This window comes from Aotus nancymaae, unplaced genomic scaffold (genome assembly GCF_030222135.1).
Source record: "Aotus nancymaae isolate 86718 unplaced genomic scaffold, 86718_ANA_hifiasm-v0.15.2.pri h1tg000076l, whole genome shotgun sequence".
NCBI classification, from domain to species: Eukaryota; Metazoa; Chordata; class Mammalia; order Primates; family Aotidae; genus Aotus; species Aotus nancymaae.
Window position 1 is genome coordinate 7,155,469 of NW_026988491.1, and position 14,281 is coordinate 7,169,749.

The following is a 14,281-nucleotide window of genomic DNA, read 5'->3' on the forward strand; positions in this document are numbered from 1 at the left end:
CCACTTTCTGAAAGCTGGTTCTGTCATTTCATCACACTCATTCTCCATCCAGTCTTGTTCCCTTGCTGGTGAGGAGTTGTGATCCCTTGTAGGAGGAGAAGTGTTCTGGTTTTGGGTGTTTTCATCCTTTTTGCGCTGGTTTGTTCCCATCGTTGTGGATTTATCCACCTGATGACTTTGTAGTTGTTGTCTTTCTGATTTTGGTAATTTTAAGTCTGCAGTGGCAGAACTCATAAACCCCCTGCTCTTCCCCCCAGGTGTGCTGTCCCAGGGAGTTATGGTTTTATGATGTTCCCCTGTGCGGTTGCTGTTTTCCCTGCCCACAAGGTGGCAGCCTAGTCACACTCAGCCTGCAGAGGCTTTGCTAAGCTGCTGTGGGCTCCACCCAGCTTCCGTGTGAACTTCTGGGTGTAGTTAGAACTGCTTCCGCTATGTTGGCCCGCCCCTGTAGTGACGGAGTCTCTGTAGTGGCGGGTTGCCTTGGTAGATTGCCCTGGGAACAGCAGGGTGCCTATGGAGAACGCCCCTCCTCCACAGAGCTGGACCGTCCCGGGTTCAGTTGTGTTTGCAGTGGCGCTTTTTTTTTTGCTCGGGAATCTCCTGTCTTCACTCCCTGTTTCAGGTCTTCTTGCTGGGTAAGAGGGGACACCGTCTCATCTGCTCTGCCTCCGGAGCCGCTGCGTTGGCTAAAGCCGCGGCTCTGAGATTCGTGGTGCTGGCCTGGCTCCCCGTTTCAGCTCCCCTTGTTGGCTTATAAGGGACTCAGACTCTCTCACTCTGTACAGTGAGCCGTTGCCTCAGGGTGCCGGCCCAGCGGCTGCGCCATTCAAACCAGCGGCGCTGGCGACCCGTGTGGCTCCTCTGCCTGTGAGTCTCCTGGTCTGTGGGCAGTAAAAATCAGTCTGGAAATACAGCGTCCACTCACCCTCTGTGTTTTCTCTCGGAGCTGCATTCCCGAGTTCCTCCTAAGCGGCCATCTTGGATCGATCTAGCTAGAAATTTTTAATTTTGATGTAGTCTGATATATTACCTTTTTCTCCTATGATTGGTGATTTTTGTGTCCTCTCTATGAAGACATTGTGTATTCCAAGGACACACACACTGAGGTGAAGGTTGCTTCATAGGAGAAGTCACTGTTGTGTAGATGAGGAGGTTACTAGGTGAGGCAGAGTTGGAAGAGGCATTCTTTTCAAATGGAAATTTCTGGAAACTTCAGAAAGCAAGTATGTGGTAGGGCAGTTTGCCTGGTGTATTAGCCTGTTCTCACACTGCTAATAAAGACATACCCAAGACTGTGTAATTTATAAAGGAAGTAGGTTTAATTGGCTCACAGTTCAGCATAGCTCGGAAGGCCTCAAGAAACAATTACGGAGGAAGGGGAAACAAATACACCCTTTTTCACATGGCAGCAGCAAGGAAAAGCGCAGAGTGAAGGTGGCGGGGGAGCCCCTTATAAAACCACCTGATCCCGGCTGGGCGCGGTGGCTCACGCCTGTAGTCCCAGCACTTTGGGAGGCCAAGATGGGCAGATCACAACGAGGTCAAGAGTTCGAGACCAGCCTAAACAACATGGTGAAACCTCGTCTCTACTAAAAATACAAAAATTAGCCAGGCGTGGTGGCGGGTGCCTGCTGCTCAGGAGGCTGAGGCAGGAGAATCGCTTGGACCCGGGAGGTGGAAGTTGTGGTGAGTTAAGAGTGCGCCATTGCACTCCAGCCTGAGCAACAGAGCAAGACTTCGTCTAAGGAAAAGAAGATCAGATCCCATGAGAACTCACTATCGAGAACACTGCCCCCATGATTCAATTACTTCCCACTGGGTCTCTCCCTCAAAAAATGGCAATTATGGAACTAGGATTCAAAATGAGATTTGGGTGGAGATACAGCCAAACCATGTAATTCCACACCTGGCCCCTCCCAAATCTCATGTCCTCACATTTAGAAACATGCCCCTCCAACAGTCCCCCAAAGTCTTAACTCATTCCAGCATTATCTCAAAAGTCCAAATCCAAAGTCTCATCTGAGATGAGGCAAGTCCTTTCTGCCTATGAGCCTGTAAAATCAAAAACAAATTAGTTACTTTCTAGATACAGTGGGGGAACAGGCACTGGGTAAATATACCCATTCCAAACGAGACAAATGGGCCAAAGTAAAGGAACTACAGGCCCCATGCAAGTCTGAAATTCAGTAGGGCAGTCATTAAACCTTGAGGTTCCAAAATGATCTTTGACTCCATGTCTCACATCCAGGTCACACTGATGCAAGAGGTAGAGTCCCATGGTGTTGGGTAGCTCCACTCCTGTGGCTTTGGCGGGGTACAGCCCTGCTCCTGGCTGCTTTCACGGGCTGGTGTTGAGTGTCTTAAGCTTTTCCAGGTGCACGGTGCAAGCTGTTGGTGGATCTACCACTCTGGGGTCTGGAGGATGGTGGCCCTCTTCTCACACCTCCACTAGGCAGTGCCACAGTGTGGGCTCCCACCTCACATTTCCCTTCCACACTGCCCTAGCAGAGGTTTTCCATGAGGGCTCTGCCCCTGCAGCACACCAGGTTAAGAACAAATAACCAGGTCATTGTGTTTTTAAGCCTTCACATATAAGTGAGATCCCATAGCATTTGTCTTTCTGTGTCTGGCTTATTTCATTTAGCATAATGTCCCGCAGGTTCATCCACATTATTGCAATTGACAGAATTTTCTTCTTTTTTATGGCTGAATAGTATTACATTATGTATATACACCACATTTTCATTATCATTCATCCATCACAGCACACTAAGGTTGTTTCAGTATTTTAGCTGTTGTGAACAGTGCTGCAATGAAAAGTTGAACTCACAGAAGCAGAGAGTAGATGATGGCTGCCTGGGGTATGGGGTGGGGTAAGTAGAGACGTATTAGTCAAAGAGTACAAACTTTCACTCATAAGATGAATATATTCTGAGGGTCTAAAGGACAGCATGGTGACTATAGCTAATAATACTGTATTGTTTGCTTGAAAATTGCTGATAGTCTATCAGTTGTTCTCACCACACAAACAGAAACGGTAACCATGTGAGGCGATAGATGTGTTAACTCAATTGTGGTTCTTGTTTCAGAATGTATACATATATCAAATCATCACGTTGTACATCCTAAATATAAACAATTTTCATTTGTTAACTATACCTCAATAAAGCCGGAAAAATAGAATTTAGACCTGTGTGTCTTGTTTACACATTTATGGGTCACTTTATAGTTTTATAAATTATCATCTCTTTGTAATGACACAAAGGAAGAACAAAAGTGAAATATCAAGTCTATAGTCATCTCATTGGATAAAATTACCAACTGCTCTTTTTTTTTTGCCACACACATACTATAAAATGAAAATTATCCTTTGCTTCACTAAAATTATCCTTTGCTTCATTACTAAGAATTATTCATTATTCTAGTGGCTTGGATAGAATTCAGGCATAGTAGCCGTGAATAAAGACCACCACAGCTAGAAGGAGGATGGCATTGATATTTACTACTGTCCTCCACAAGGGCCTCTCAGACGTGTCTGTGAGCTTCTTGCTCAGGGCTTCCTCCTCCTCCTTGGTTAGCTTGGGTCCCTTCTGCAAACCACAGAACAAGTCATAAGCCTTCTTGAGGCATCCACGTGATTGCTCAGGATAATCTGGAACAAAGATAAGCAAATCATCACACAAGATCTAGATCACAAAGGAACTAGAAATCCTTGTAAATGTAGTACAGATGACTGTAAAAAATTATTACAATCACCTGGGAGTGTTAGGGGAATCCCTGAAAAAACGTAGATAAATTTAATTATGTAAAACAGGCAACTTTTTATAGCATGAAGTTCAGTAAGTAAAGTAAAAACAAATGAAAAAATGGGGGTAAGCATTTGCAAATTCTATTATAAAGGTTTTAATATCTCTAATATATAGTGGGTTTCTAAAAATAGGTAAGAAAAGGCTTTCAACACCCCATGTCAACATATTAAAGAGCTGAATAAACAGTTGAAAGAAAAAAAGACACATGGTTCTCAAACTCAATCAAAAAGAGAAATTTAAACTAAACCTATACTACTATCTCTCAGTGGCACAAATTCAGAGGTTTCACAACATACTACATTAGTGAGTTTGTGTGGAAACAGGCACTCTTCTATATTGTTGCTAGGAAAGCAAATTCCCTATGAAGGGGGGTTAGCGTATTGCAAAATTGTATAGGCATGAACCCTTTTACTATCAACCAAACTCCACACAATCTATCCCCAACTTATACTGGCAAAAATACAAGGAGACTCATGTGTATCACTATCTGTTACAGCATTGGAAAATTTAATACTTCTAAACTCAAATGTTTATAAAAATCATAAAGTGTAAGATACTTAAAAACAAATGATAATGAAAATTATACAAATTAAAAGCAGTGAGATTCAAAACAGTATTACTTTGAGGGAAATGTATGTGGCCTGAGTTATTTATATTAGAAAAAAAAAAAAAGAAAAATCAAATTTCCAGATTTACTGGAAATGAATGAGTTAATATCCAACTTGATAAATTAAGAGAATAAACCCAAATAATATAAATGGAAGGGAATACAAATATACAAATAAAAACAGAAGGGATGAAATAGAAAAGAAGAATAGAGAGATGACAAAGTCAGAAGTTCGTTCTTTGAGAAAAGTAAGCTAGACAAATCTTTAGTAAGATTTATTAAGAAAAAAGAAATCACAAAAATACACTAGGGATTAAAAGGATAACACAACTATAGAAGCAGCATAGATGGGTAAGTGGACACTATGAATAACTTTATGCCAATATATTTAAAATGTGCACTAGATGTACACAATCCTAGAATAATATATAATCTTCCAAAACCAATTAATGAAGAAATGAAAACTCTAGTTTTATAAATTTAATAATTAAGAAGTATGCCCCTCTGTCTCTCTCTCTCTCTCTCTCTCTCTCTCACTCTCTCCCTCTCTCTCTCTCTCTCTCTCACACACACACACACACACACACACAGAGAGAGAGAGCCTTAATGGTATTATTGGCAAAATACCAAAATACAATGGCAACATTATTTCAATCGTACTGAAATGTTTTCATGAAATTGAAAAATGGGCTAATTTCTGATTTATTCTGCGATAACTCTGTGATCTTAATACCAAAACCAAAGACTCAGTACCAAACCAGAAAATGATAGACCAGTCATACTCGGGAACACTAATATAAAAAATCAGAAGGAACAGAAGGCACCGACTCTTCCTTCGCTTTGAAGGAACCAAACCAAAACAGACAAAAGAATTGTTCAGTTTAAAACAACGTGTTGTGAAGTGCTAAGCCTTCTCTGTGCTTTAAACGATACTAGGTAATCAGAGTCATGGGGATGAATGATGGAGAAATTTTCATGAAGGAAGTGAGATTAGAACTTAGTTTTAAAGAATAAACATTTTTTCTTCTCTTGGAAAGGAGATAGACATATTCTAGGAATGTTGGCGCATGTGGGGAAAAGTGAAGAAACCTGCCTGCCTGGAATGGAGGGTATGTTAGAGAAAATACTGAGAAATAAAGTTGGAGAGAAGGTGGGGCTAGATGCTTAGTTACAGTCAATCAAGATTGACCACTTAATCTAACTAGGAACAGATGAGTTTGTAACTGATCATCATCTCAGTAACTATGGATGGATGATGGGCGGACAGGCCAGTGGAGAGGCAGATGAATAGATGGATTTAATATGCTGTCTTGGTTGTTAGAAAGGTAAAAATTTAAAGTTTCAGTTTGTCATAAATCTAACAGCTTTTTCAGAAGCTAAATTTAATGACAGTAAAAGAAAACCATTAAGCATGTGCAGAGTTCCTACATGAAAACTAAATGTAAACCAAATACTACCTTCATCAACACCATCCTCTGTTTCTTTCTGACTTTTCTCTTCTGCATCTATATCGATTCGTTCCTCTGTACTGTTGCGAAGAGCCCAGCACAGGCGGTACAGCTGAACAGAAACCATACAAAAGTACATTAGTAATAGGCAGATGTTTACCATAATATTCTGGAATGGTACCTCTGTCTATTGACCGGTTTTTAAAAACATCAAAACACACAGGAGAATATAGATCACAAAGAAAAGGCCGCCTACCACACTCACTCACCAAAACACGCTAACTATTTTAAATTATTTCTGTTTTTAATTCTTCTGGTTGCTAATCAGAACCTCAAATGATATACTTAAAAATACCTACTTCTGGATTTGTAATTTCAACGAAGTTGAAGATTTAGCAAACCTACACTATACCCCAGCTTCACTCATTGTCCTTAACATCCAACTGTTATTAGCTACATCATTATTTCCTTCAGTTTATCTAGTGATTGCTTTTATAACTTTCAAACTGTCTGTTTAAGTTCTTCTGGATCCATCATATTTGGCTAGTATCTATGTACTATTCTTGAATTCCAGATGGAATTAGTACCCTTACATATCCCTTTTCCTAACCCACCTCCAAACTTCTGTCAGCTATACCATTATTTTTAACTATTATGCTTTATATAAATTTTATTATTTTCTGTAAATATATTAAGATTTCCATGCCCAGTCTATATGTTGATTTAAAAATTTGAAAATAGGCCAGGCACGGTGGCTCACGCCTGTAATCCCAGTACTTTGGGAGGCTGAGGCAGGCGGATCCCAAGGTCAAGAGATTGAGACCATCCTGGCCAACATAGTGAAACCCCATCTCCACTAAAATACAAAAATTAGCTGGGTGTGGTGGTATGTGCCTGTAGTCCCAGCTATTTAGGAGGCTGAGGCAGGAGAATTGCTTGAACTCGGGAGGCGGAGGTTGCAGTGAGCCGAGATCACACCACTGCACTCCAGCCTGGTGCCTGGCGACAAAGCAAGACTCTTGCCTCAAAAAAAAAATTTTGAAAATTGAATTGATGCTGTATGTACCAATTGGACACAAGTAAATACCAGCCCTGGGTCATTCTAAGGAAATTGCTGCAAGCATCTTTTTTTTTTGAGACAGAGTCTCTATCTTGTTGCCCAGCTGGAGTGCAATGGCATGATCTCAGCTCACTGCAACCTCCGCCTCCTGGGCTCAAGCAATTCTCCTGCCTCACCCTCCCAGGCAGATGGGATTACAGGCGACTGCCACCACACCCGGCTAATTTTTTATTTTTAGTAGAGTCAGGGTTTCACTGTGTTGGCCAGGCTGGTCTCAAACTCCTGACCTCAGGTGATCCACCAGCCTCAGCCTCCCAAAGTGCTGGGATGACTGGTGTGAGCCACTGCACCTGGCCTATTCAATGGGTTTTAAACATTTATAATCTATCATTCTAATTTATACCTCATTTTAATTTGGCTCATGACTTTCTTGTACAAATTTACTAGAATTTGTAATTGGTTTTATTGACATAACATGTGCCTTCACCTCCTCACTAAGATTCCTAATCATATCTTCATAAGCTCTTATTCACAGGATTTCTTGTATTAGATCCACTTTCTTTGTTAAAAACTCTATTCTTGGAAGTCCTTCAATTTCTGTTTAATTTGCATTGAGTAATTTCTAGTTTTGCTGAAAGACTATCATCCTGGTATATCTCATTTCTGCACTTTTAGGCTAGGTTCACAACACTCTTGATGACTTTTTCTGAAATAACCATGATATTTACCAGTCCATTCTGAAAGTTACACCTCACAGCATGTTAATGAAACATAAACATAAATTATAGAAATGGTCTCATTGGTCCTTCAGACAATATTTGTTTCCTAAAAATTAGTAATGAAATCGGCTATTTCCATTGGCAAATAAGAATTTAACCTATACATTTATTTTAAAACTATGATATGTTTTCTAGCGTTCTTTCATCTAACTCTCAATATTCAGTGTAAATATTTAGGAATTTCTGTGACGTGTCCTTGGTAAAACATTTTGAACTGTGCTGTATTTCAAGTTTCCCATCCACGTGTAATCTACTGGCCACTTCTCAAGAAAATATATAAACAAGCATTGCTTCCAAAATTATGAGTGATAAATACAAAATACATAAAAGCTACACGGTTAGTCATAAATGCAAACAACTTAAACAATATTAGCAAATAAGTAGTATTTATACTTTAAAAATAATTAGTATTTGCCGAGCCCCTATAGTGTCTCCCCACTCGCTGAGATGCCTCTTGTTGAAAATCTTAGGTGAGTATGCTCTAAGATTTTTTTTCTATGCTTAGACAAACATCTATATGCCTACATGTGTTTTATTTCAGAAAGTGCTAATATTCATTATTATTCTGCATATTTTTTTCCACTTAACCATATTATGAACATTGTTTTCAAGGCAAATAGTAGAGCTCCCTCGTGTTTCTAAACAGTTGCACAACATTCAGTTGATTGTGATTATGTACTCATTCCCTTCATGATGAAATTTGGATTTTCTCCCAGTTATTTCCTATTTGAAAACTTCTGCAGAGAAAATCCTTATACACATATTTTTCCTACTTGCACAAGTATTTGTATACAATAAGCTCCTAAAACTGAGATTGTTGATTCATAAGGTATAATAATTAAAAAATGGATAAATACTGCCCAATTGCTCTACTATAAATTATAAAATTATACTATGTACTCTCCAACAGTATTGGACTGTGGGAATTTTCCCACAACAGTAATATTAAGCACTAACATTAAATATTATTCATATTAAACATTTTTGCCAAGTTGAAAGGCAAAAGTACATCTTACTATCTATCCTTTCTTTTCCTGCCCCCTGGTGGCACGTACTTTCCCTCCATCTCTGTGCTAATCAGTGTCCATGCTGTATATGAAATCCTATTGTCCCAAACAGGCACAGCCCAGATGACAGCTCTGCCGTGAAGTCTTTCCCAGTATCTTAGGAAACACTAATTATTCTCTTCCTAGTGTCCTATGACAATATTGTAGATTTACTTCCCAACTACACTGTGAAGTTTACAAAATATAATGTCCATTTTCTAATTTCTGTTTAATTCACTAGTGCTTTGCACATACTAGGTGCAAATTGTTCTTTATTTAAATGACAGAAAGATAATTTCTTAGGGTTCTTCTAGTTCTAGAGGTGCAACGAATACATTTCCTGGAACTCATACACTCATAAAATAAAAGCCAAAGAACTCATTTTATTATTATTATTATTATTATTATTATTATTATTATTATTTGAGACGGAGTCTTGCCCTGTCGCCCAGGCTGGAGTGCAATGGTGCAATCTCAGCTCACTGCAACCTCCGCCTCCTGGGTTCAAGTGATTCTCCTGCCTCAGTCTCCCAAGTAGCTGGGATTACAGACATCCGCCACCATGCCTGGCTAATTTTTTGTATCTTTAGAGACAGGGTTTCATCATGTTGGCCAGGCTGGTCTCAGACTCCTGACCCTGTGATCTGCCCGCCTCAGCCTCCCAAAGTGTGGGATTACAGGCGCGAGCCACCGTGTCTGGCCAGAACTCTTATTTTAAAATGAGCTTATATCCATTACTCATCACTCACATGTACATCAGGAATGGGTTTTGTTAAGAGGGAAATTCCCAGAATGACCAGCATGGACGCAAAGAAGAGAATGATGGAAAAGTACAGGTAATGCACTCCACAGATAATCTTGGGACAGTTACTGGCAGCCAAGCAACTCCCTGTTCCATAAGCAAATTCCGTGATCATACGAATGAGGCCCATCACAAGGCCAACCATTAGACCCCAGAATGCTCCCTGCAAAAGAAGCAAGAAGAAAATCAGAGTGTTTAGAAAATATGAGAAGCTCATTCAAGTAAGTCATAATTATAGTCCTGCCTGCTTTCTCAGCTAAGGACCAGCAAATGTCTAACCTTGGGCACAAGGTTACCAAAGTCGAGAAAGTTGCAAATACATGTGCTTCTTAGTTGGATGCTGCTTTCCATGGTCCTGAACGGCACATACCACTGCACGATTGTTGATTCTCCAATACCAGGATACTACGGTCTACACTGACCCAAGCTGAAGTTTTCCTTGTCTTTTGTTTTATAGTTAGATCAAAACACTTGTGATTTATTTGATAAAATAAGAAGGATCAATTATGTTACACAATTTCCGGAGCTGATATTAGGTAGTTTTGAGAGTTCTATGAAGTGCTTGATAATTTATTTCTGTAAGAAGTTGATGGGGGTGGAAACATGTGTCCCTGTTCCTCTGTTCAGGATGTTATATTTTAGAAAAGCCGTACTGCATGGAGATTAATGGTATGAGCTTTGGATGGAGGAAGATCTAAGCCTGAATCCCGAGATCCCACTTATTAAGTAACATGTGCAAAACACATAGATACTAATCCCTCTTCACCTTTTCCTCATCTGAAAATCATAATAGTAAGGCTAGTACTGAGGAACAATGAAAAGATTAAGGGTACGTGATCCACAATAATCAATTAATTACATATATCACAATAGCAATGAACACATTTTGAATTCTTACTAGTGTGGTAGGTTTTCTTCTAAGAATTTCACATATTTTATTTCGCTTAATCCTCACAACAATCTCACGGGAAAGGTGCTATCATTATCTTCATTTTAAAGAGACTCAAGTAATTTGAGTCTCAATTCAAGTAATTTGCTTATGATTATAATACTATCAGGTGGTATAGCCATGATTGGGCCCTGGCAGTCTGTCTCCCAAACATGTTCCTCAACTCTGCAGCATGTGTGTACATAATATTTTGTAAGAAACATATAAAGACTGTACTATGAATGTGCGCCCTATTTTTATACTTTAGTAAGGATCAGGAATTGTGGCTGATCTCAACTGAAATTAAGATGGGCCATGACTTGTATAAATAGGGTAGAAAGAATGTATTTTGATACCCCAGAGAAATAAACAACTTTTTTCTCACTCCAACAGGGAAAATTTTTTCCAGTTTTCACTTACCTGTTCATTGACTCTTTTACAGAAGATGGCAAGTACATAGACAGCTGCAACTGGAGGCCCAAGGTAGCTAGAAATTGATTCTGTGTAATGGATTAGTTGTCCATTTTGAGATACTTGTACCAATGGGACCCACACAATGCTCGCAACACTTAACAGAAGAAGGAATAGCCTGGGAGGAAAACAACATAATTTAAACATTAAACAAAAGCATTACGGGCACTTTCATTGTGCTTTAGTTCTAGAGTTCACTCTTGTTGCCCTTCATTGATTTTCCAAACAAAATCAAGGTGCTTCACCATACATAAACCCATGCTGTGCTTAATGGTGATCTTTTAGTAAAATGCCAGTAAAGCAATTACTTGTCTATAATTGATCATAATAGTATCATCTATGAGATTAAATATCTATTCATAAAGTAGTTAAAATATCAGCAACTGATGAATAACTCCAATGCACCACATGTAGTATATCAATCGGAAATAAATACCACACTATTTCTATTAACCAGCAGTTATTCGTATGATAAAGCAGACTTCCACTTTTGTTCCTTTCCTAGCTTGCAGGGAGCAAAGTTGGTTTGCATATTCTATCTCAGAATGCTGAGTGAATTGGCAAGAAATGCTAACTTGTACATTTTGCTACTTGAGTACTACAGCAGGTAAAAAGCGTGTTAAAGGCTCCTGTTGTCCAGGGAGCATGACTTCTTCACCTTCTAAACTCCAGGGTTGTCTGTGTCTGTTGTATGAATAAATGAACCAACATAATTTAGTAGACTGTGCCTAAAAGGCCATTCATCTCTCACTGCTCACAGGAAACAGAGAAGCAGTTGCGGGGTGAAGGAGTTCTGAAGCACAAATGTCTCACTTAAATGGTACAAAATCATTCATCCTTGTAACAACTGACTGTAATAAAACATGGGAAGTCATAGCATAATGCCTAAACCATAGTAAGGATTCGATAAATTACACTTACTGTTGTTAGTTTTTATCACCATTGAAAAGCAAATCACATGCTCCCCAACGCACTCAGTTCCAGTTGTTTCCTACCACATACAGAATAAAATTCCAAGTCTCGTTATGACTTTATAAATAGTCCTGCATGACCTCCCCTTGCCTCCAGGCGCCTCTGACCCTGTTCTGTACTCTCCCATTGGCTTCTTATGGACGGACTTCACTCCTGGTTGTTCTCAAACATATCACAAACGTTACTATGGGAGGAATGCAGCCCTCACTGTTCCTTCCCCAGAGCACTATGGGGCTCACTCCCACACTTCCTGCAGCCTCTGCTCAAATGCCACCTCCTCAGAGAGGACTCCCTGATTACCTGGATTTGGTTGCTTCAGTCCTTTCTTCCTGCTCTAATTGTCTTTCTATCGTTTCTGGTCACCTGAGGTAGCATACCTTTATTGTCTATCTTCCTGACAAAGGCATACATTCCATGAGGTAGGAATTTTAAAAACATATGTGTTTTTCATGGAAAAGTCATTACTTTATCATTTAAGGAGGACGTGTGTCCAAGACCATATACCTATCAGTGGCATGGCTGCATCTTGGGCCTCCTGAACACCAACCAGGTGTTCTACTCAGGTACACTCCTGCCTTCCTGTACTCCCTCTCCTGCAGCATTGGTCCAGAGTCAAGCTCTGGGCCAAGTGAGGCCCTTGGGTTTTTCCCCAAGTGTTTAATTTACTAAAGCTATTGTTACTGTCACCAACAAAGCACAATCTTTTAAATAGTTGGTCAGCTTCTCTTGATGTCAGTTTCTTTAGACACATTCTGATATCTTAGTACAGTGGAACACCACAGAGAAATAAAATGATTACACTACAGCTACACATAGCAACACGGCTGAATGTTGCAAACATAACATGAGCAAAAGAAGCCATACTTTGGTCAACTGTGGTGGCTCAAGCCTATAATCCCAGCACTTTGGGAGGCTGAGGTGGGCGGACCACGAGGTCAAGAGATCGAGACCATCCTGGCCAACATGGTGAAACCCCATCTATACTAAAAATACAAAAATTAGCTGGGTGTGTTGGTGCATGCCTGTAATCCCAGCTCTTGGGGAGGCGAAGGCAGGAGAATCGCTTGAACCCAGGAGGCAGGGGTTGCAGTAAGCCGAGATTGCGCCACTGCACTCCAGCCTGGCGACAGAGCAAGACTCCATATTAAAAAAAAAAAAAAAGACATATTTCAAGGGATACAAATTGACTTATTCTATATATAATAGCCTGAAGTTGGAAAAGACTAAACTATAGCATCACCAGTCACAGTGGTTAACTTCGAAATGATGTGGCCCAAGAAGAACTTCTGGGTGCTGGTAATTTTCATGTCTTGACTTGATGGTTATATGGGTCCTCATTTTGCAACACCTCTCTGAGCTGTGCATCCATATGTTAACTGTTTTCTGTATGTGTGTTGTACTTTGATTTTTAAGAACATTTTACAAAATGCTATGATGGGCCAGGTGTGGTGGCTCATGCCTGTAAACTTTGGGAGGCCAAGGTGGATGGATCACCTGAGGTCAGGAATTTGAGACCAGCCTGGCCAACATGGTGAAACCCTGTCGTTACTAAAAATGCAAAAAAATTAGCTAGGTGTGGTGGCAGGCACCTGTAATCCCAGTTACTCAGGAGGCTGAGGCAGGAGATTGTCTTGAACCTGGGAGGTGGAGGTTGCAGTGAGCTGGGAGCACACCATTGCACTCCAGCCTGGGCAACAAGAGTGAAACTTTATCTCAAAAAAAAAAATGCTATAACAATATAGGGTCTACTCGAAAATTGTGAAAGGGAAAAAGGAGACTCTGGTACCCATTTTTCACCTTGTTTTCTTCTAACTCCCACTATCTTCAGGGCCCCCAGACTGCTCAGGATCCCTTGGGTTGACTTAACTCTCTTAAGTGTCCTCTTGGAATGAGTCCCTTCCCTGTTCCTTTGTAACACAGCCCAGTCATTAATGAATGCAACTGATAAACTCCTCTGTGTTCATGTGTGGAGGACCTAATCCATGACCTCCATGTGATATACATGGAAACTGCTAGAGACAGTGCGTTTCCCTATCAGAGTAGGTGGGAATTTTACACCCCATTAAAACACTGGTAGAGTTTTGTGAAGATGTTGATTCAGGGGGTTATGTGAGGAGAGGAAGAAATAAGGGCCCATGAAAAGCATTTGAAAGACTGAAAAACTGATTATTTCATTTAAAGGAATGATTATTTCATTTAAACTGGTAGACACAGTGCATTTACCTATGAGTAGGTCGGAATTTTATACCCCATTAAAACACTGGTGGAGTGTTTTGAAGATGTTGATCAGGGAGTTATGTGAGGAGGGGAAAAAATAAGGGCCCATGAAAAGCATTTGAAAGACTGAAAAATTGATTAT

The 14,281-nt window shown here is 40.2% G+C and overlaps 1 protein-coding gene across 1 annotated transcript in view; it reads right to left on the reverse strand.

The window, feature by feature from the left end:
- Positions 1-1,303: 1,303 nt before the first annotated feature.
- LOC105709154 (probable glucose sensor protein SLC5A4) overlaps positions 1,304-14,281 on the reverse strand; it is a 41,264-nt gene continuing 28,286 nt past the window's right edge. The window contains exons 11-14 of the mRNA XM_064367937.1: positions 10,900-11,068; positions 9,499-9,714; positions 5,874-5,976; positions 1,304-3,652 (exon numbers count right to left, since the gene is read on the reverse strand). Coding sequence (XP_064224007.1) covers positions 3,441-3,652; positions 5,874-5,976; positions 9,499-9,714; positions 10,900-11,068 — 700 coding nt within the window. The 3' untranslated portion in view covers positions 1,304-3,440. The remainder of the gene's footprint in view (positions 3,653-5,873; positions 5,977-9,498; positions 9,715-10,899; positions 11,069-14,281) is intronic.